Source organism: Vanessa atalanta, chromosome 19, assembly GCF_905147765.1.
Source record: "Vanessa atalanta chromosome 19, ilVanAtal1.2, whole genome shotgun sequence".
NCBI classification, from domain to species: Eukaryota; Metazoa; Arthropoda; class Insecta; order Lepidoptera; family Nymphalidae; genus Vanessa; species Vanessa atalanta.
The window spans coordinates 9,009,265-9,032,362 of record NC_061889.1 but is presented as its reverse complement, the minus strand read 5'-3'; the positions used below and the strand labels follow the sequence as shown (position 1 = coordinate 9,032,362).

General features: G+C 32.9%; 1 protein-coding gene across 1 annotated transcript in view; it reads left to right on the top strand.

Annotated features, from left to right (window-relative positions):
• The window catches only part of LOC125071589, a 131,420-nt gene that overhangs the window by 100,386 nt on the left and 7,936 nt on the right, over positions 1 to 23,098 (top strand). Inside the window, exon 4 of the mRNA XM_047681911.1 lies at positions 21,577 to 21,760. Coding sequence (XP_047537867.1) covers positions 21,577 to 21,760 — 184 coding nt within the window. The remainder of the gene's footprint in view (positions 1 to 21,576; positions 21,761 to 23,098) is intronic.

Genomic DNA, 23,098 nt, shown 5'->3' with positions numbered 1-23,098 from the left:
TTCTAATTTACCTCCACTCTTATGGCATCAATTAAAATATTGATGATGTCATCGTGATCGATCTAAGGAACGTCGGTTAATGTATTGGATGACTAGGCAACAGCGCACGCCATATGGTATTCAGTATTCATCCAATGGTAAAACCAAACCGATACGTGAAGGAATTTAGGAGCATTTAGTGTTATGTGTTTACCGAGGCATGAGACTTAGATTATTTATATGTATCTACAGAGAATGTCTCTACAAAACATCTAAAACAAACGATAACTTCATTATCTTAGTGTGAGTGACAGCTACGCCTGTCAAACGTCATAAAAGTTTACTAGTGTGCCTGTTTACGTTACAGTTCCCTTTTATGGACACGTTCTCCGCTTTGACAGCCTATCTAGACATATAAATAATGAAAGGCATGAAATTGTAGCTTCCCAAGGAGTGCTTTTCAAGGAGTAATAATTGGTTATCTATCTATAATAATACGACATTTCCGTCCATATTTTATTGTTATAGACAAAAGCTTATCCGCTTAAATGAAGCCGAATTTTTTGTACCGAATAACTTGAAAATAAATTAAGGAAGTAATGACATAAGCTTTGAAATATATGAGTATCTCATACTCTAACATGGTTTGGCCAAAAGAGACAGATTACTCAATCTTCTCATTTATAATAAGAATGTTGATAACTACGGTGCGCTAAGGGCTAAGGGCGACCATTTGCTATAATGAAGAGTATCCTCATAAACCTCGCAAACATCTATTGGAACAAGGTGATTATTTACAATAACTGACACTTGCTTAAAAACATCAAAATAACCAAGCAGTCAAATCTTCTTGCAACCTTAGGTTTTTATATTGGTTGGCGGACGAGCAAATGGGCCACCTGATGGTAAGAGGTTACCACTGCCCATAGACAAGGGCGCTGTAAGAAATATTAACCATTCATTACTTCACCAAAGCACCATCAACCTTGGGAACTGATATGTTACGTCCCTTGTGCGTGTAATTACACTGGCTCAATCAGCCTTCAAACCGGAATACAATAATACTGAATACTATTGAGTAGGAGGTACCTACCCAGACGGGCTGGCCTACCACCAAGTGAAGTTAGTATTGCCACTGAGTACCTTTGAGTTTTTGTAGCCTCATATCAAATTTAAACAAACTTAATTTAAGTAAAATAGTTCACTCGTATTCATTAGCAAATAACGGCGGCAATATACATTGTATTTACTTAAATGGCGCCAAAATTCTTTCCTGTACGTCTACCATGACGTTTTAATTTTCATGGATGGAATTATGGAAAATTAAATGTGTATACAAATTCCATTTTCATTTCGTTAATAATGATATGTGATAGTTGTAAGTGACTTAAAAAACTTCTCAAATATGTGTTTAATTGATGTTTAATGTCAAGATAATAATAATTTATTATTTTCTTCGTTATTCAGTGTGACTTAGTATAATATATAGTTACTAACAATTATTTTTAATTTACCTTATTATTAACCCTTAGAGTGTTGCTCTAGGTTAAGGATTAACAAGTCTTCAAAATTTAATTGAGTTTGTTTCCTCAACCGTACCGATTAATCTCTTTCGTGTCTTCTCGATCCTACGTGACATTGGCGAAATAATCTGTGTACCTGTCGGTACAACTAAAAGCCATTAATCTAAGAATTGAATTGAATTCATTGTGACAAATAAAGATATTTGATTCTAATGTAATACAATTAACAATTATTTGTTTTACAATGTGTATGCCAAATTGATAATTTAAAGTCTTCGAGACTATGTCTCACTTAAATATTTTTCATGGTTACCCTACTTCTAAATTATTAGGATAGCTGCCTATGACACGACACGTTTATCGTTTTATTTGGGTCACCTACTTAACTACGATCTTCAACTTGCAACATGTTCAGAACATATCACTTTGCTAAAGATTTCGTTAACCCCACGAATATTTTCTTTCTTATATTCTTTCAGACAACATCGTTCAAGGGGAGTGGTGTGAGATTTCGGATAACGAGTTGGGATGTTTAACTCAAATATGTTTTACTTGAAATGTTTGAAAAGTAAACAGGAGACGTTGTAGACTTAGGTAATTTTGTACTTGGTCTAATTGCGAAAATTTTAGGATCAACTTTATCCAATAAAGTTCATAATTGATAACTATGAAACTATTGAACGGACTTTAATTAATATTTTAGGTTTAAAAAGCAAGTTTGTCTCGAGACTATATTTATATATATACATATATGTCGGAGGAGCAGGATACCGAACAGTTGGCTTCGGGGATTGATCCGACATTCGGAAGACTATGTTGAACTGCAATGGAGATATTCACAAAATAAAACGTATTTAATATCGTCTAATCACTGTATTAATTGGTTACAATTCATCTCGATTAAGAGAAAATGGGTTTGCAAACAACCATCGCATTCGAGTTGCTTGTCAAACATTGTTGCGTTGCCATGACACTTACAACTCCATTCGGGATGACCCGCTATTAAAAGTAAATCAGCCATCAAACATTATTGTCAACTACTCGATTTCTTAATTATCCAAATCAACAACCAAAGTAACCGCGTCCCGTTATATATATTAATAATTGCATATATAGGCGGACAAGGAAGTGACGCCTTAAGAAATTGTGCTACCAACCTGGAAATGTTATATTCCTTGTGTCTATAGTTACATTGTTACTCACTCAACCTTCTAACCAGAACTTGAGATCTTGAGAGAGAGAGAGAGAGAACTTGAGGTCAAAGATCAAAAAAATTTATCCAATTCGGTTCAGTGGTTTAGTGGAAGCGTAACAGTCAAGAGATACTTTCGCATTTATAATATGAGTATAGATTACACACGAGGGAAATTTAAGACAAGGCAGTGACTGGCGGTCTTAACGACTATAGCTGGAACAAACGGTCTTAGGAGAATTATCCTTTTATCACTTGTAAAAATATTTTGGTTGTATTTTTCATAGTACTCTTTTTTAAATTAATTTGTAGACTTTTAATTCTTAAAAGTGAAATAACCAATAGTTTTCTAAGAATTATAGTTTTTGCTTTTCAAATCTGTGAATACTAATCGAACTACATTCACAGTTCATGCAAGACTTTTCTCGTGAATTTATTAGGAAAATGCTTTTAATTTATTTAAGAAAATCTTTGTTTTTTATCACATTAGCAGCCTGTAAATTTCACACTGCTGAGCTAAGGCCTCCTCTCCCTTTGAGGAGAAGGTTTGGAGCATATCTACCACGCTGCTCCAATGCGGGTTGGTGGAATACACATGTGGCAGAATTTCGTTGAAATAAGACACGCGCAGGTTCCTCGCTATGTTTTTCTTCACCACCGAGCACGAGATGAATCATAAACACAAATTAAGCACATGAAAATTCAGCGATGCCAGTCCGGGTTTGAAACCGAAATCATCGGTTAAGATGCACGCGTTCTAACCACTGGGCCATTTCGGCTCCTGTATTTATTGATTTTAAATCAATAATTAAATGAAAATACTTTTTTGTTGTACACCAATAAACGGTGAAGGACAAACCTATGTATTTATTCATTGGTTCTCGTTAATATTCTATTATTTATATGACCTTTAATTTCGATGTCATCTGATGGGATAACCATAACGGCTACGTTATTTTATAAATAAAGAACCCGTTAATAAGAAAATATTTATACTTTATATAAATGAGTGTCGTAATTTACCACAATAATGTAGTAAGGTTTATTTACAAGATTTTATTTAACATTCAATATATACATGTACGGGTGATATCTTGCAATTGAATTTAGAAGCTATCTTTAACCGATTAAACTGAAATTTTGTATACACGATCAGTTTGGGTGACAATGCATGTTTAGCTGTGTGACGTCATTCTAAATCCAACATGGCGGCATACCAAAGATGGCGGACCAATTATTTATATTTCAGTCTGAATCTATTTTATTATATAAAATATAATAATATTTGTCTTAAGAAGGTCGCATATAATAATTGATATATTTATTTGAAGGCTAAAAGAGCTTAACGTGAGAGACTTTTTAGATATTAGTCGGTGTTTACTCTACTATTTCATATACATTACAAAAAGAAATGAAAATAAACGTCTAAATTTACTCTTAGTCCAAGTTTAAAATATATATTTTAAAACCTTCACTAAACACGCTGTATCACCTAGTATAAGTTTTATCTGTACTGGTTTATTTAGGCGTTACAAGAAAAAATTGTAGGTAATGTTTTTTATTTTATTTTCCAATTACTTGTATGCCAAATGTCTTTGGAATTCGTCCAGTCCACAGAGCGAAGTCAAGTGATATAAATACAAACACTAAATATTTTTCTTATATGATATTTACTACTTATTATTTTTTCATGTTACAAAAAAATCAAAATCAAAATATACTTTGTTCAAGTAAGCTTTAACAAGCACTTTTGAATCGTTATTTAACAAAATTTATTAAGACTATCACCGGTTCGGAATATAGATTCTACCGAGAAGAACCGGCAAGAAACTCAGTAGTTACTCTTTTTCAACAACTAAAAATACAGTCATGTTAGTTAAATACGATTATACATGTATGCTATATATCCTGCCTGGAAGTCAACAAGCACTGTTAAAATGCACTCAGCTTCGACACTGAATAATACGTCATCTCATTATTTAGTATTGATAAAGAAAATACATACTTTTTAAAGATATTATGACGCGGACGGGCAAATGTTCCTTTTGATGATCTTAACTGAATCTATACTAATTCTCTGTGATTATCGTTTACAATTTGAGGTCTGTACTGTTAATTTATTTATAACTTTGGAGCTCGAGACTCCCTTTGGGATATACAGTTGCGTCAAAGTATGCTTACAACAATATTATGTATATTCGCAATATTATAGATCTTTTGAAAGAAACGTCGACAGTTATTATATATTTTTTTTTATTTGGATAACCAACAAAAGAAAACATTATTACATTCATTTCATTATCAAAGTATTAACAATAACTTAAATGTCCTTTTAATTATAGGCTATCACATCATGCAAAATATAATAATTTTAGTATATCAGGATTTAAATTAAAAAACAATAATAATAAATTCACTAAAACATTATATAATAATCAATAACATTGACATAACTAATAACGTTATTACAGAAAATACAATTTAACATTTCAATATAACACAAAGTTTTAAAATATCACAATATAGACAAGAGGAGGAAAGGTAAACTAATAGCACCTGGTTTCCGAATTTGCAATGTTTTTACATACATCCATCATGAGCCGAGATGGCCCAGTGGTTAGAACGCGTGCATTTTTACCAATGATTTAAGGTTCAAGCCCACGCAAACACCACTGAATTATCATGTGCTTAATTTGTGTTTATAATTCATCTCGTGCTCGGCGTTACATCCATCCTGGGACAAGGTGTTCGCTTAAATAATTAGATTCAACAGTTATTTTTAACTTGATTAAAAAATGTAAAGTTCTTGTCAAAAAACATTGATAAAAAACGTATATTAATCAATACAATATAATATTAAAGATAGAAAGCGTGGACTTAGTATTTATTGATTTCTAGGCGAGATATATAAGGATATTATTGTACTTTACTGATATAATATCAAATTATAATTGTGGTAAAGATCAACTGGGATTTTTGCCGATTTCTCTTTTTGCTTTTTTCACTGCAGCATTGAGCAGGTTTCCTAGCTATATCATTGCCATTGTTCACGAGAAATATTATAAAAAAATTAAGTGTATTCAACTCCATAATCCGCTTTTGTTTACGTGACTCTTGGTAAAGATCCTAGTGTTGTAATCCAATGGCCTATCTCGGCTTTATTATTTTTACTTTTTCGTGAATACATTACATTAATATGTATTTATATACTTAGTCGGGTAATAGCACTTAAACAACTTGAAAAGTTGCCAAAACGAGTTTGGCTGAAGTTAGAGAGATTTTGTTCTTTATTTTTTATTATTCAGAGATATTTATGGGATACAAATATTTAATGAAATGAATTTTGAAAATGGAACGCATAACAGAGAAGATTTTTTTCAATCATCAATGTCGCGATCAACGGTTCGTAACAATTTTAATATTTGGGTATGCATGAGTAAATGTTTCTTACCGGAATTTGACACAAGCTTTTACGAACTTTAGACTAGACGACTCTACGCTTTTTATTTATAATGAAAAAAGTGAAAAAAAAAAGACAAAAAATTACAAACATATTTTTTAATAAAATAAATAATTTCTAACAAACCCTAAGATTAATTAAATAAAAAAAAATAACAAGAGTGACTAACTTATACTTATAGTTATTTATTTATAATCGAATACAATTACCGTCAGTAAATAACTTTAATCGGATACACAAGTATATTGCAATACATAGAGAGTTAATGAGTATATAAGAACGGTAAATACTACGACCGATACGAACAGACTCGAACCTAATCGACCGAAAGACGACCAAACATTAACCCGTTACTAAGCGCTCTTCTGTATTTTTGTGATTCCGCTCGGTCCAGGCTGAGGAGGGGGTAGTTCTTGTAAGAATATATATATATAAAGTTTAATCAACCTATTATGAAGGCATCAATGCTTGGACCTCGAATTATAAAACAAAACGCGGAGAGATGCAAATGGTAAATTCCCGGTAGTGTGTTTAGGAATAAAAAAATTACTAATACGTTTAAGATACAGGCGAATTGGCAATGTAAGGGATGGGTAATGTTTCTAACTGGCATTGTCTATGCGCGGTGGTGACCTCTCACCAGTACTATAATAATTTGTCAAGTAAGCAAGTCGGCCTTACAAGTAAATTTGAAAAAGAATAAAATTGGTTCTCCTTTCACGAGTGGGATACGAAGTGAGTTCTTATATAATGCCACTGCAGGTGACTTTAATGTCTTGTTAGAATGAAAATATCTCGAACTCATTGAAAATTTACTCGAATAAATTTTCTTAACGGTATTTCAACTCATTTTTTTTTAACACCCAAAGAGATAAAATAAATAATTGAACTTCTTTCTATTTAAATTTCATGAAATATTTAAGTATCTCAATTGATTCTCTCCGCTTAGATTAACATTTTTTTTTTTTTGATTAAGAATACAGTCTTTATTTTGATTCGAAATTGAACTTATAACAAAACTCGGAAAACTGTCGTTTGCTAGATACCAAGCAAAAAAGTTTATGTTACTAAGATAATAAGAGATGGCCGTAAAAACTTATTTTTCTTTATTTTATGTAATATAAAGGCGGATGTGTAAATGGGCCAACATGGTAAGACATTGGCGCTGTAAGAATATTAACCATTCCTTACATCACACCAATGCGCCACCGATCTTTCTAAGGTTGGTGGCGCATTGATAGTGTTGGCGCTAAGATGTTGGCCGTGTGCCTGCTCACTCACCCTTCAAATCGGAACACAACGATATTAAGTATTACGACTAGGCAGTAGAATTTTTGTTTTTGTTTTTTAAGGCATTGGTCGGCGGACGAGCGTATGAGCCACCTGATGGTAAGTGGTTACCACCGCACATAGACAAAGGCGCTGTAAGAAATATTAACCATTCCTTACATCACCTATGCGCCACCAACCTTGGGAACTAAGATGTTATGTCCCTTGTGCCTGTGATTAGACTGGCTCACTCACCCTGCTAACCGGAACACAACAATAGAGAGTACTGTTATTTGGCGGTAGAGTATCTGATGAGTGGGTGGTACCTACCCAGACGGGCTTGCACAGATGAGACAAAACTATAGTTTATAGGTTTAAAAGTTTCCTCCGCTGGTTGTTTTCGAGTTTGGTTATCTTTCCGAATCGATTGTAAACTTATGACAATATATAATAAAATATAATTCAATGGTAAATAAAGGTTATGAAATTCTATATTATTAGTGCAGGTAATCTCACAGTTTTCGTAACATACATTTTGTATAAGCTATTTGTTTCAAAACAGGATATAACACTTCACTGTGTTGAAATGTATATTATTTATTACGTTTACGTAAACTGCAGACATTATGCATTCGTTCTGTTAAATATCGCGTTTGAATATATATTATCGGAACGTAAAACCGCACTGACGACTTATGTGGTGATAAACACAGTGTATTTTAGAAACTAAGAGCAACAGAAAATTCACGTCAATGCCATTTATTACCCCGTTGAGTACATCGTGGGTTATAAGGCCACAGGACCTCTGTTTCAGTGTTCAAACGCCGGATCGAGACGGTAATAAGTTATTGAGTTCTTTATCGAGAAAGTTCCAGTAGCTGAACTGAGTCTGGGAAATGATAGGATTTTGATAGTACCGAGCCATGGAAATAATAAGACACTATAAATAATTTCAGACACGAATATTAAAAAAAAAAACAAATTAATTATTAAAATAAAAATTAAATAATCATCATCATCCTTCTGCCCTTATCCCAATTTTACTCGGGGTCGGCGCAGCATGCCTTCTTCATTACAGTAACATTATTTCTAACCATATCGTCTTTCACACAATCCATCCATCGTTTCTTTGGTCGTCCCCTACCTTTATATCCATCCACATCCATTCTCAAAACCTTTCTCAAAACATGGTCCTCATTCCTCCGCATAACTAAAAATTAAATAATATTAAACTAAAAACTACTAAACAAAAAATAATAATAAAGGGAGTAAAATTACAAATAAAGAGAAAGCACTCAAAACCTTTGGTGCTGCGCCTAAATTATTTCCGGCCATGTCCAATTTCCTGTCCTATCGGATTATGAGTTTAGTTTACTATTACAGAGTGATGTGTGTCTATACACTATAATATGCTAGACACAGTCACACAAATAGCTAGTCTCTCCTGATAATAGTCGCCTTGACCAACGCCTTGACCAAAATCAGTCACGAGAAAATCATTGGTCCATTATTTTTTATTCTTCTAAGATTCCATTTTCAAATTATTATTTTTCAATTAAGGGTTAACTTTTTTACATCGATTTCTTGAATTACATTTTTTTGATAATAGAAACTTATTATAATTGAGAATAAGGGGATGTACATAGTTCTGTTCTTAATTGAAATAATTGGCCGTTAGAGTAATTATGTAGTTTAAACTTTGTTCGTTGTCGAAATTAAATTGTGGAATAAGTATTTTAACAGAAGATAAAACCATATTTCTGGATGGAGAAACTGCTATTGTATGCTCGAGACTCCCTTCGGGATATTTTAAATTAAGTATATACACTTACAGTTAGTTCACAATATGTTTGCAACAATCTTATGTATATACACAATAATATAGATGATTTTGAAAGAAACGCTGATAATCCAATGAATTGGTGTTATTTGTTTACCTTTCCTACACGAGGAGGAAAGGTAAACTAATAACATCAAGTTTCCGACTTCGCAAAGTTACATCGTTCCTGGGGCAAGGTATTCATTTCTATAATAAGATACCAGAGTTATTCAAAAAAATGTAATGCACGTGACAAAAAAAAAAATTACTCAATACAAGATTATGAGTTTGGACTTTACTGAGACACAATAATTAGAATGGTAGAAAAGACTATTGAGTTTTTGTCGGTTCTTCTCTGTAGAATCTACTTTCCGAACCGGTGGTAGCTGTACATTTAATTTAATAATGACAAAAGTGCTTTAACGCCGACTTGAATAAAGTATATTTTGATTTTGATTTATGACTAATAAAAAGGCTGGGAATTCATTCTATAACGCTATAATAATGAGGATCCTGAGGATAATGAGGTGAATAAATGTATGGCAGAATTTCATCTGACATAAATATACAAATCAAATCAAAATATACTTTATTCAAGTAGGCTTTTACTGAGACTTTTGAATCTTCATTTAACAAACTATTTGAAGTAAAGGTACTACCAGTTCGGAATGTAGATTCTACCGAGAAGTACCGGCAAGAACCTCAGTAGTTACTCTTTTTCAACATCTAAATATACAGTCATGTTAGTTAAATACAATTATATATGTATGTTATGTCTCCTGCCTGGAAGCCAACAAGCATTAATTCCACGCTTTTAATATAATCTTGTAATAAAATAAAAAGTTGGCTAAGCTTGAAACGATTAGATTTCGTGAAGCTACACTTAAGATCGATGTTCCAAATCCGGGAAAGTTTACCGTTGTGTTAACATGTAACTTTATTAAGAAACCTGCATGTGTGGGATGTAAATCTGCCACATGTATGTATATCCATTAATCAAAATGCCTGTGACGCGATCGAATTAAAAATTTGAATCATTTAAGCTATAGGTAAATTTTACCGAACTATAAAGTAAGTTATAAAGTTTAAAATTAATTAAAGAGTTTGTAAGTCGACTATAACTTTAACGAGTAGATCTTGATTAAGCTTTTTAGATTTATCTAAATTCTACGTCAAGGTATAGTTTGTTTGATATGTAAGTATTTCTGTAAATCCAAACTCAGTTCAATGTAAATACTATTATTATCGTAACGTATATTTCGGAACGTATTCAAAAGAGATTCATGTGGCACCTATCCTACTCAACTAAGATACAGAAAACAATAGTAGCATATAGAAATAAACTACATTTTTTTTAAATGATGAGCCTTGAGAAAAGAAGAGATTTTCTTGATCTGATGTTCCTAATCCGGTGGGCTATGTCGATGACCTTGGTTCTCTGACGGATCACCTCATTTCTGATGCGATCTCTCAGAGATACTCCGAGCATAGCCCTTTCCATAGCACACTGAGCAACTTTAACCCGGTGGACCAGCTTCGTGAGTGTCCACGTTTCGGCTCCGTATGTCATGACGGGTAGGACGCACTGGTTGAAGACTTTCGTCTTTGCGCAAGACGGCTGGCGGGAGCTGGATGCGAGTTGCCGAAGAAAGACCACAGTGGCGTGCATTTGGAGAGGCCTATGTCCAGCAGTGGACGAATGCGGGCTGATGTGTGTGTGTGTGTGATGTTCCTATATAAATCACTAACTAATTGCTTAGATTTTCCCAGTTTACTCGAACAAATAAATTTCAGAGCGCCACATAGATACGTAAAGCTATTACCCCCTCTTGTGCCTCGACGCATCAGAACAGTCTTCGGCGCCAACTCCCTCATTCCTCGTATATGCAAATTATATAACAAAGCCACTCTCTAATATATATATACATTGATACATTTAAAAATACGGTCATGTTAATTAAATACAATTACATAAGTATGTATGAGCCACCATGAGAGCAGAGTGGGGAAAAAAGTTCCAAGTCTCCTCAAATCCTCAAACTGATTGTTGATTTGTTTTCGTCCAGTTTTCATACCCAAAACACAGCGCCTATCTGAAGCTGTTAGACGAATTTCGATTGGAGAAATAACACGAATTTCACACTATTGGTCTGTCAAGCTATTGCTAGCTGGACACACTAATTTGCGCTACAGCGCTGAATAAATATCACGAGTATTTCAGCTGTTGCTTTTATCTGTATAGCGCAGACGAATAGACAACTTCAACGTTGAATTGACGTTATTAACATAATATCATTGGTCGAGATATTCAATAATTTGTGATACTCATTCGATGCGTGAAAAAACATGCGTTTTTAATGTCGGCGAAGTTATTAACGAAATTTTTCGAAGTAAAATTAAATTAGATGTAGATGAAGACGAAAAATTCGTCTTCATCTACACTTTCCATCAGGTGAGATGAAAGACAAACGCCTATTCCATTACTATAAAAAAAAAAGACTAACCAACTATGCAGTATATACTGCTTTCACTATTCTCGCACTCTCAAAACTCAAAACTGATGGGACGTCAATTCGACCAAAACAGTCAGAGTTAGAGATGGCTCAGTTGTTAGAACGTGTGCATCTTAAACGGTAATAGCGGGTTATTATTTATGTGCTGAATTTTGCTTATAATGTTCATCTTGTGCTCATCAGTGGATGAAAGGCGTGGAACTCTGCACGTGACTATTATTAATAAAAATCTATCACATGTGTATCCATCCACCAACTTGGATTAGTTGGAGCTACATGGTGGACTAATGTCTAAATCTTCTTCTTAAAGGGACGCCAGTAAATATCCATTTAGGGCTGTTTACCTTATCTTCATTTTCTTATGTAAGAATTTGTAACGTCTGAACGTACTTCGCGATAGATTACAAGTTTGAACCCTGGACACAATATACAGGCTTGTAAGCTAGCCCTTAAATTACAGAGAACGTTGCAATGTTAATATAAAATAAGTTACCAAGAAAAACGTCGCAAATGCCATTGTTAGCAACAAATACCGCTTAAGTCGGCTTTTTGGCTTAACTCGACCACACTACTTTGTTGCGAGTCGATGGATTCAATTGTCAACCTTTTCTTCAACTCATGCAGGCTACCTGACGTTGATACCACGCTCATTAGATTTTCTACCGCCAAACAGCTATGCTTAATATTTTTGTGTTCCAATTTAAAGCGTGAGTGAGTCAGTAACTACAGCCTTATATGTATTTGTAATCACTATATAAGTAATCTCGGTATTTAAATGTATGTATTTATAATTCGTGTAGGAATAAAATATGCCCACTTTTTTGTTCAGAATATTCCAGAGAAGCTTTGAACATTCTAATTTTAAGCTGAACAAACGGCAAGCATCACTAAACTTTCATGTGCTTAATTTGTGTTTATAATTCATCTCTTGCTCGGCGGTGAAGGAAAACATCGTGAGGAAACCTGCATGTGTCTAATTTCAACGAATTCTGCCACATGTGTATTGCACCAACCCGCCTTGGAGCAGCGTGGTAGAATATGCTCCAAACCCAAAGGGAGAGGAGGCCTTAGCCCAGCAGTGGAAATTTTACAGGCTGTTAATTTAATGTTATTTTTTCAAATTGTTATTTTTTCAAATTGTTGTGTGGACTTTGTGCAATCTCGTTTTTTTTATCGGTAATATAATTTTACATCTTACGTATGAGCCGTTCAGTAATGCACTGAACTTTTAATAAAACACTGGAAAACTTTTGTGAATCGGCTTACAACCTATTTTACTCAGCTAACATGTTCGGAATTGTACAGTTTTAATTTAACATTATAACAAGTTGTATAATGTATTAAAATTGCAACTCAAAGCTTTGTTATACGTTTAGACTATTCTATATGGAAATTGACTTCACTGTAATATTTCTATCTGATTTAATACATGTGTCTTATTTAGTGTTGATTATGTCCTCCTGAACGATTTCCGTAATTCCACGTGACAGCAAAGAGATAAAGAAGTGTACTGCCAATATTCTACATCGAAATTTCTAGCTTCTATTTTAAATTTATCACAAGACTAGTGACTTGCCCACGGCGCAGTTTATTAATAAAGACTTATTAAAAGAAAAAGCTAAGATTTTTATATTATCGACATATTAGATATATTAGAGTCGAGCTTAAGGGGGTTTCGTGACCTTTGCATTTAGTACAAATATTTTATCTATTTCTTATATTTAACAAACTTCATGTTGTAATGTACGTTTACGTAAAGGTAAAACACGAACACAGAACCCAGCGGCTAGAACATCTTAAACGAATATATATACGACAAGATGCCGGCAAGATTGTTTGGTTCGGGGTCACCATTTTCGTCACACATATTCACGAAATAATACAACAAATCAATAGCTGGATTATCGTATATTGATTTTTTACAATATTCCACAGGCCGTGACACCATCCGTCATATGTTTCTTGACAACTGACATTCCATGTTTTTCTAACGTGACAAAGAGCGATTGACCTCACTGGTCATCCAGAATCAAATCTCAAAACTAAGTGATTACAATCAGAATCAAAATTACAAGTTTTGAACACACATAAAAAGAAAAATTCCTGATTTTTGCTTCACTATCAAATAACATACATATTTTACATATAAGCCTCCGTCGAATCACTCTGTTTATTGATGAATACTGCATTAAATCGGTATCGTAGTTTAAAAGATCTAAGAGTACAGAAGGTGGGAAGCGACTTTGTTTTATACTATGTACTGGGTGAAGTAAAACATTCCGAGGGAAAAATCAAAAACTTGCAACATGTGTTTCCAACGCGCGTTGCAGAAAGAACTTCTTCCTAAATGGCAATGGCAAAGTAAAAAGGCACCCAACAATGATCCATTTACAGATGTTACTTTATTTTGTGTTATGACGTATAAGGCCTTTTGTTTTTTACACTACTATATTTATATAGACTGAATATCTTGTGTTTTAGGTCGGATTAGATGTACTATACGTTATCTCGTCAGCTTAAGCCGATACCAAATTCTACTAGACTAACTTAGGGTTACATTTCTATCCTACCTACCAACATATTCTCAGACATTTTAACGCATATAATATATTTGAAATATGATCTTGATGTGGCTCATAATACCAATGGAGTATTCGAATATAAGGTATATAAATATTTATAGTTCTTGATATACGTTTCTGTTATTTAGTTTCTTTTGTCAAATTTTTATTTTTGGACTAGCTGTGCTGTGTTCGAATTTAAGTTATTTGGATATTGTAGCGTGATTTTATTTTTATTCTATATATAATTCTAAAATAAAAGTAGCCTAAGGTAGCTTCTTATTACATCCGCTATCTGCCAGTGAAAGTCCCGTCGAAATCGGTTCAGCCGTTTCAGAGATTAGACGGAACAAACAGACAGACAGACAACAATTGTAAAAAATGTTATTTTGGTATATGTACCGTGTATAAATACATATGCATTTATTAAAAATGGGTTATTTTAATATTACAAACAGACACACCTGACACTCTGGTAAGGTTTTATTTTAAAAACTTTTTTTGGCTTAAAATAAAACATTAAAATATATCATAGATAAAGATTAAACGACTCACTCATCCTTTATACTTTTGCTGGACTTGCACCAAGTATTCACAAATTGACCCTAACAGCTACAATTGTACACTTTATATAATCGTAATATTTGTTTTCTGATGACGTATATTCTGTTGTTGAATATGACGAAATAAAAAAGGGAGTTGTAGAGGGAGATCTGCTTAGTATGCAGTTGATTTTGCTTTATATTATTTATTAAATAACAGACACACACACACACAATGGAATAAATGAACATCGTTTCAAAATAATTAAATAACACAACATAAAATAATTATAAATATGATTTATATAAAATAATAATGAAACATGATTTAAAGAATAGATAGAAAGAGAAAGAGTCCTCTCTCTCTTTCTAAGGTCGCCTTTAAGCGTAACGCCTTTACCTTACGTGAAAATTTCTGCCAGTTCACTCTACAGTAAACCGCGTAAAAGAAATTCAAAAATTTTTTGACGACGCGTGGAAGATATATAAAAGAGTTACTTGCGCATGGTGACGTCACTACACTGTATTGCATGTTTCGTTGTGTCGCGGTAACAGTCGGTCTACTGACCGCAGTAGATGTTTTAATTTTTTTTTTTATGATGTCGGTAGGCCTTCGAGCAAATGGGACACCTGATGGTAAGTGGCCACCGCCCATAGACAACGGACAAGGAATGCTTAATATTTCTTACAACGCGTAAGAAATATTAACCATTCCTTACATCACCAATGCGCCACCAACCTTGGGAACCAAAATCTTACGTCCCTTGTGCCTGTAGTTACACTGGATCACTCGCCCTTCACGTGTCACGTTAATAATCTAAGCTTAAAGGGTTAATTTTAAGGGTGAAGTGCAGTTTACATTAGCAGCCTATAAATTTTCCACTGCTGAGCTAAGGCCTCCCCTCCCTTTGAGGAGAAGGATTTTGGAGCATATTCCACCACGCTGCTCTAATGCGGGTTGGTGGAATACACATGTGGCAGAATTTCGTTGAAATTAGACACATGCAGGTTTCCTCACGATATTTTCCTTCACCGTCGAGCACGAGATGAATTATAAACACAAATTAAGCACACGAAAATTCAGTGGTGCCTGCTTGGGTTTGAACCCAAAATTATCGGTTAAGATGCACGCGTTCTAACCACTGGGCCATCTCGGCTGTATAGTGCATTTTACTTGTAAGATAATGTCGTATATTGCAAGCTGCCTCGAAGCACTTTGATAAGTTTTTATAAATAGGCATCACAATAAACCTCTCTCGTTTATTTGTAAACGTACTCGCTAGCTCGGAGTCAAATAAATATTTATAACGATTATTCTTTTCGAAATCTACGCCAATTTTTTTTGGAATTCGTCCAATCCACAGCGTAACGTCCAGTAATAAACATCTAAACTTCAGATCATAAAACAAAAGGAAGTCGGGGCGCGTGGAATATTATAGAAGGGCATAAAGGCGATTTCGAAAAATACAAAATCAAAAGCGAATTTTAATTCCTGGAAGTGCGATATGAAGCGTTTTTTGTTAATACGGAAATCTTTACCAATATTATAAATGCGAAAGTAACTGCCTGTCTGTCTGTTTGTTATGCTTTCACGATTAAACCGCAGAACCGAATTTGATGAAATTTCATATGAAGGAAATTTGAACCCCAAGAAACGGCACAAGATACTTTTTTTGTAACTTAGCCTTTGAGGGCACCCTCTCACCCTCCGCTAACAGTGGGGGAAGCCGCGAGCAAAAACTAGAAATTGATTAATAAAATGACAACCCTTTTAACGTGAGAATCTGTATTTAGCTATTTCGGTAAAAGTTTAATTTAAAAAAATTAAATTAAACGAGGGTCACAGATTCTCAGGTTCGGGTTGTTACGCGATATTTACGTCTATTGTGAAGTAATTTTGATAATTGCTTTTATTCAGAATTAAATTTAATTCAATGTGACGTAACAAAATTACAGATTCAATCTAAGAGAATGAAATTTGACGAAATAATAGCTCTCGAGATTTATTATATAGGGGCATAAAAAAATAATCGTTACAAGATTCATGACAATTGACAAGTCATGTTTTCTTAATTTATAATTAATTAAATTTTAACAATGCTTAACTAAAATTTAACTGCTAAGGATAACAGTCGATATATCTTCCTATATGTGTTGATGCTATGTTTGGTTAATACCCTACATGACCATGCAGCGTCAACGGCCCCCCTCCCCTAATTTTTGTTTATTATAAGATAATATAAGTTTATTTATTTTATAAATTAACTTTCTTTGTAATAAAGCGGACTTGGTAAAATAAAAGTTTTTTTTTTGTCTTTTCACCCCCGTGACAGAGTCAGCGCCGTTTAGAAACATATATTACAAGCATATATCCGGTGTATTTATGTTATTTACACAATGTTTTATTGAACACGATTATAAAACTATTAAAATTTACAAATTACAAAACATACATGAAATTACGATGTTATAGAAACTTCGTAGTTGTTAAATATATAAAATACACAATAAATAAATTAATGTAATAATAATAATTAATTTAATATTTAAATAAATTAAATAAATACAATACACATAGTATAAATGCTATGAGCCTGAATCACGCTATCAACATTTTATATAATAATGGCGATATATAGAAGCTATAACTGCTTCTATCAAATAGACTTTTTAATGTAATGTATCTAGATGATATATAAAAAAAAATCAAGCTAAAATATATATGAAATGATATTAATTATTTAAGAAAAAATAATCAATATAATTTCAAATATATTTTTGCTATAAATACTTTTTGTTTCATGAAATTTATAAAAAAGATTTCTTATTGTATCGCATAATCCTTAAAACATATTTCTTCAACGCGATGAAGAAGTTTAATAGTATTTTTAAGTTCACGTTCAATAAACATGACGTCATTTTTCATTTCTGCCCGTGAAAAAAAAAAAAAGATTTTTTTTTTTTTAAAGTTAATTAGAGTGTCATTTTTCCTAGAACGCTACGTCAAGGGCGGAGGTCCTCTTCATATAATTGAGTTTACATTGCAATCAACACCATTTCGATGGGACAGTACAGTGTCGGATTTCCAATTAGACCAACGTTGGCGATTACGATGTTTTCTAATGAAAGCATTAGTTAAAATGCTTTGGACATTGGCCATTAGTGATTTGCGCGCGTAAAAAAAACATTTATTGGTGGTTGGGCATTGGGTAAGACTGTTGTCGTATATTCTAGTTTGAACCGTTTATTAAAATGTATACAGTACAGGCAATATAGTTGCAAAGGATGGTTGTGCATTGACAATCTAACGGATGTTATATCTAATAGTGTCAATGTTTATGGGCGTTGGTGACCATTTAGGTCAAAATCAAAATATACATGATTCCAGTAGGCTTTTACAAGCACTTTTGAATCGTCATGTAACAAACTACTTTTAGTAAAGCTACCACCGGTTCGAAATGTTGATTCTACCGAGAAGAACCGGCAAGAAACTCAGTAGTTACTCTTTTTCAACATCTAAAAATATAGTCATGTTAGTTAAATACAATTATATATGTATGTAATATATCCTGCCTGGAAGTCAACAAGCATTAACTCCACGCTTTTTTATCATCCATATAATCTTGTATCGAATAGTATGCCTTCTTTGCCAATGTATTTTTTACAATTGATTTGAATTTATGAAACGGCGAAGTTAAGAATGTGTGCCTCATTTAACAGTCTGACTTTTTAAATAAATTATGAACGCGCATGAGAAGTTTTACTTCTTCGGCATTTTTGAAAGTACTTTTTAATTGTTATTTCTAATTTTTAATTTTATGATACATTATATACCACTGTCACCACTACAAAAATTCTAACTAAAAAGTATAACTTACAAAAAAATAAAATAAATAGAAGCTTGTTCATAATTAATAGAGAACGCCTTCAGACATTAAGTCCGTCTTTTGTATCATTTACTTTGTGTTGATCAATATATATTTAAATAAATACATAAAGTTTTCATTTATTTACTAACAGATGCCACGCGTTGCTGTGACGTCATATATACAATGAATTAAATTGTATAATAGCTAAAACCCTTCTCTGGTACATACTCTCTCTGAACATGAATATAAAGGTACAAATTTCATGTCAAAATATTTTAACATCTTTTATAGATATAGATAGATAGCCATAATATCATAATTAACTTAATTTCAATTTAGAAAATATATTAAAAATATAATTGTGCAAAATAATTTACAAATATTCAACCATAGAAAGGCAGTAAATGTTGTAGGGTTAAGACCTCCCTTCGTTTCGGAGGAAAAGGTGCTTCTTTCATATACACGGCGCTTGCGTGGATACGAAACTAGGAGGAATACTATAAAACGTTCCAAAGCGTCTTGAGCACGATTTTGAAAAAATTAAATAGATTAAAAAAAAAACTGTAATCTAGTTAGAAGACCCGTTGTTTTGGAAAAAAAATCACACACCTGTATTATTGGATAGTGTCACTAATAAGGATCAAATTCCGGGAAGTAACGACATAACAAATATAAGGAAAATGTTGACCTTAAGCGTAATATGTCTTTGCTCTATCATTACCCGTACCTTGTTCGAATTGTTTCTCAATATTTTTTTTTTTCAAGACGTACCCGCCGCGCAATATTCTTCAGAATATTGTGTTCTAATTTTAAATTTTTCTTCTAATTTTAAATCTTTATTCGCCAAACCAAATTGTTTTTTTTTTTTTTTTTAATATGTCTCTATTTTATTGCTGTATTTATTAGTCTCCTATACTCTAAATCCGAATGGTAGATTTTATTACCTCCGCGTAATTAAAACTTACTAGACGAGATAACGTAAAAAAAGTTTGATTTTATTAGCTTAATGATAAAATAAATGTATCTCATTACGACATTGACATAATCATAATGAATTTTAATTTTAATTAATTCTTAAAAATAATTAAAAAAACGCGAAGTTTTGCGGGCGACCCATTAGTTTAAAGGTTATCATTATGCTTGTGAAATTGTTATGTATTTATAAGGTATTTTTTATCCCAGAAATGTTTTTTTAAATAGACTAAAATATCATGAGGAGCGTCAAACAATATAGAATGTTTCGTTTCAAACATATCATATGGAAATTATCGGATGAATTTCAATGAAGCTCGTATATCAATCGTTGTTATTTTAATTATTATATACATATTATTGAATCCTTGTATGATTTTATTACAAAATATAATATGGGATTTATTTTTTAATTCGAAAAAATAATATACATAAATTTCTTTGTTTGTTCTACTTAAATGAATAACGTCACAAGTTCTGATGTAAGAAAAAAATATTTTCATTGGAATGAACTTTACACTCGATGTTAATCGTGAAATATTGAAAATCGACTTACGGTATTATTTTAATTTTGTGAGGAAAACTGACAAGCCAAGCTTTGGTTAATGGTCACCACACCTAACATCTTTAGATGTTAGGTCCTTTGACTCTGTAATTACTCTGGTTTACTTATCTTTCCAACTGGAAGACATCGATGGAAAATATTTACGTTTATTGCTAGATTAACTGATGGATACCCACTCATTAAGTGTACACCCACACTTAAACAATTCCACGTCAAGAACTATCAATGGTCAAAATAGATCGTTGAAATATTACTATTAAGGTACTTTGCTTGGTTATAGAATTGAAATTCCCAGAGCAGTTCACTTAGTTATATTTGAATGCAGTTTGAAGTCTATTCTATCGAACATGTGTTCCTATGAGAATTAATACTAGGCAATTATACATTTTCAAGAAACTACATGGAATTTCTGTATTGAATTCTGTACTGTATTCATTCTTAATAATTACATCATCTATGTGTGATATACTATATATACTCGTCTCATAGTCCCATGTATTTAGATTGGCAAAACAATGGAAATGATTCCATTGTTTTGCCAATCATAGAACGTTCAGAAGAACATCATCATATACCAAAATAAAGACAAGTTGAAAGACAATTGACGGTCTTAGTTTGCATGAAATGATAACGGAGCAAATATATGGAACTAAGAGTGTTCGTGACTTCAAAAGGAGAACAGGACTTAGCCTAGCAACGGGACATTGGGTTCTGTTACTTCAAGCATTTCAATTGCACTCGGAGCTAAATTTGTTTTCACTGATTGCTCGGAAATGGAAGACTTATTCAAAAGAAAACTTAGTGTTCAAAGCAATTTGTGATTTGAGTACTAAGTTTTCTTTATTATTGTTTTGTTAAGCATCTGATTTTATCTAGATTTTTTTTTATTTGATGGCATAAACTGCTTCATGTTTATAAGTTCCGATAATCTATATCTATCTATTTTATATGAGAAAGTAACTCTGTATGTTACGTCTTCACGATTATACCAGCAAACCGATTTGTATGAAATCTGGTATGGGGATAGTTTGAGTCGTTGGAAAGGACAATAGCTACCTTAATTAATTTACCCCTAGAGGGGACAAAATGGGTGACCGTTTCATGCGGGTAAAGCCGCAGGTACAGCCGCGGGCACAGCCGCGGGAAGTATATGCAATCACACACACTAACACGCCCTCTTTTTTAAAGAGGCAGTTGAAGTAGCCTTGTTTTACAAATATTTAGAAAATTAAAAATAAAACCAAAATTATTTAAAAATAGAATACCGATTAGGAAACTGAACAAATGGTACTCAGAGTTCTTTTCTTTTCAGCATCGGTGGCTCGAATAACGAAGTTCCTGGGTAACACTGGCACTCCTCTAGTAACGACAGGCGGATTTACATTCGACTTCGTGAATCCGAAACAGACGTGCCATGACGAGTACTATATGATGGTTCGAGCTGGACCTCTTGGGTTCAAGGACTTGGCCTATTTCCTGATAGATGTCATGAGACAGTGAGTATTTTTAAATCAGATTTTAGAATGTAATTAAGGTAAGATTTCCAAAGACAAGTAATGGCTGATTAAGGAGATATTTTACGAATCGTGACTATACCATAGTTTGATATTGGTAAGCATAATAAAATTTGTAACCCAATTCCTGTATCCGGAGGACAAATAATAATGTAGGTATAAATTGGTTTTAACTGTTTTTGTTTTTCTTTATGGGTGTCATCTTTTGGAAAGCTTGGCGTCGGTGGTGGAAAAACATTGCACATCTGTTACTATTGCACAGGGCTATATAACACTACCGCGGGAAAATGTGTAACGGGATATCAAAAAATATAAAAATAATAACATTTAAATTAAAAAAAAAAACACAGGTTTGAATTGAGGCTATATATTACAAAATTTAGATAATTTCGACGTGATGGCTTCAGGTCATTTATTTATTAAAAAATATATAATAAGAAATATATTTTCTACTGAATTTCTTCAGTATTTTATAGTTTATTTAATTTTTTTTTTTTGGTTTCGAATCTTTAGTAGATTAATTACACTTATAAGGTGTAAATGCTTTTATAATAGAACTATATCATATCATTGCGTCGTATAATATAAACCTTATATGAGAAAATTGCTTTGTATTTAAAAACATTGAAATACAAGTTTTATATGTTTTTCTAAGAAATGATTTTGTGTGTAACACACCCATAAAAGTATATCAAATCACAATTTAATCTTGCTAAGTGATGATGGGAACTCGATTCGAATAAATATTTTTATTTGGGTTATATTTTCGATAAGATTATATTTAGTAGGGGTAAAATAATACGTAGTGTACATTATCGCGTATACATTCTAAAACCATGATAATATTTGTGTATGTGATTGAGAAAAATAAAAAATGTTCGTGAAGAACTGGTACTTCAATATCACTCGGTGGTAGAACTTGGTGCAGCCTGTCTCCTCTCACCATGACATATATTCTACTGCCAAACTGAACTCGCAGTTAAGATCCTCCGTCTTATCTCCTACGGTTGGTGATGCATTGGCGATATGAGTAATTGTTTATATTTCTTACAGCGCCAATGCGATTATGGGTGGTGGTGACCACTGACCAACAAGTTGGGATTTGACCGTCCACCTAACTAGACTCTAAAATAATAATTGTAATACTCACATAAACCATGAGCTTCAAAATTGAAGAGCAATGATGTGACGAAGAGAAAAATAACATTAAAAAATTGTAGTACAATTATTTAATGGTAAAAATTGGTATACAATTAGGCCTTGCATGATTTATGAGTCACGGAAGTGTTGACACTGACAAATCCCGAACTTTAAATTGCG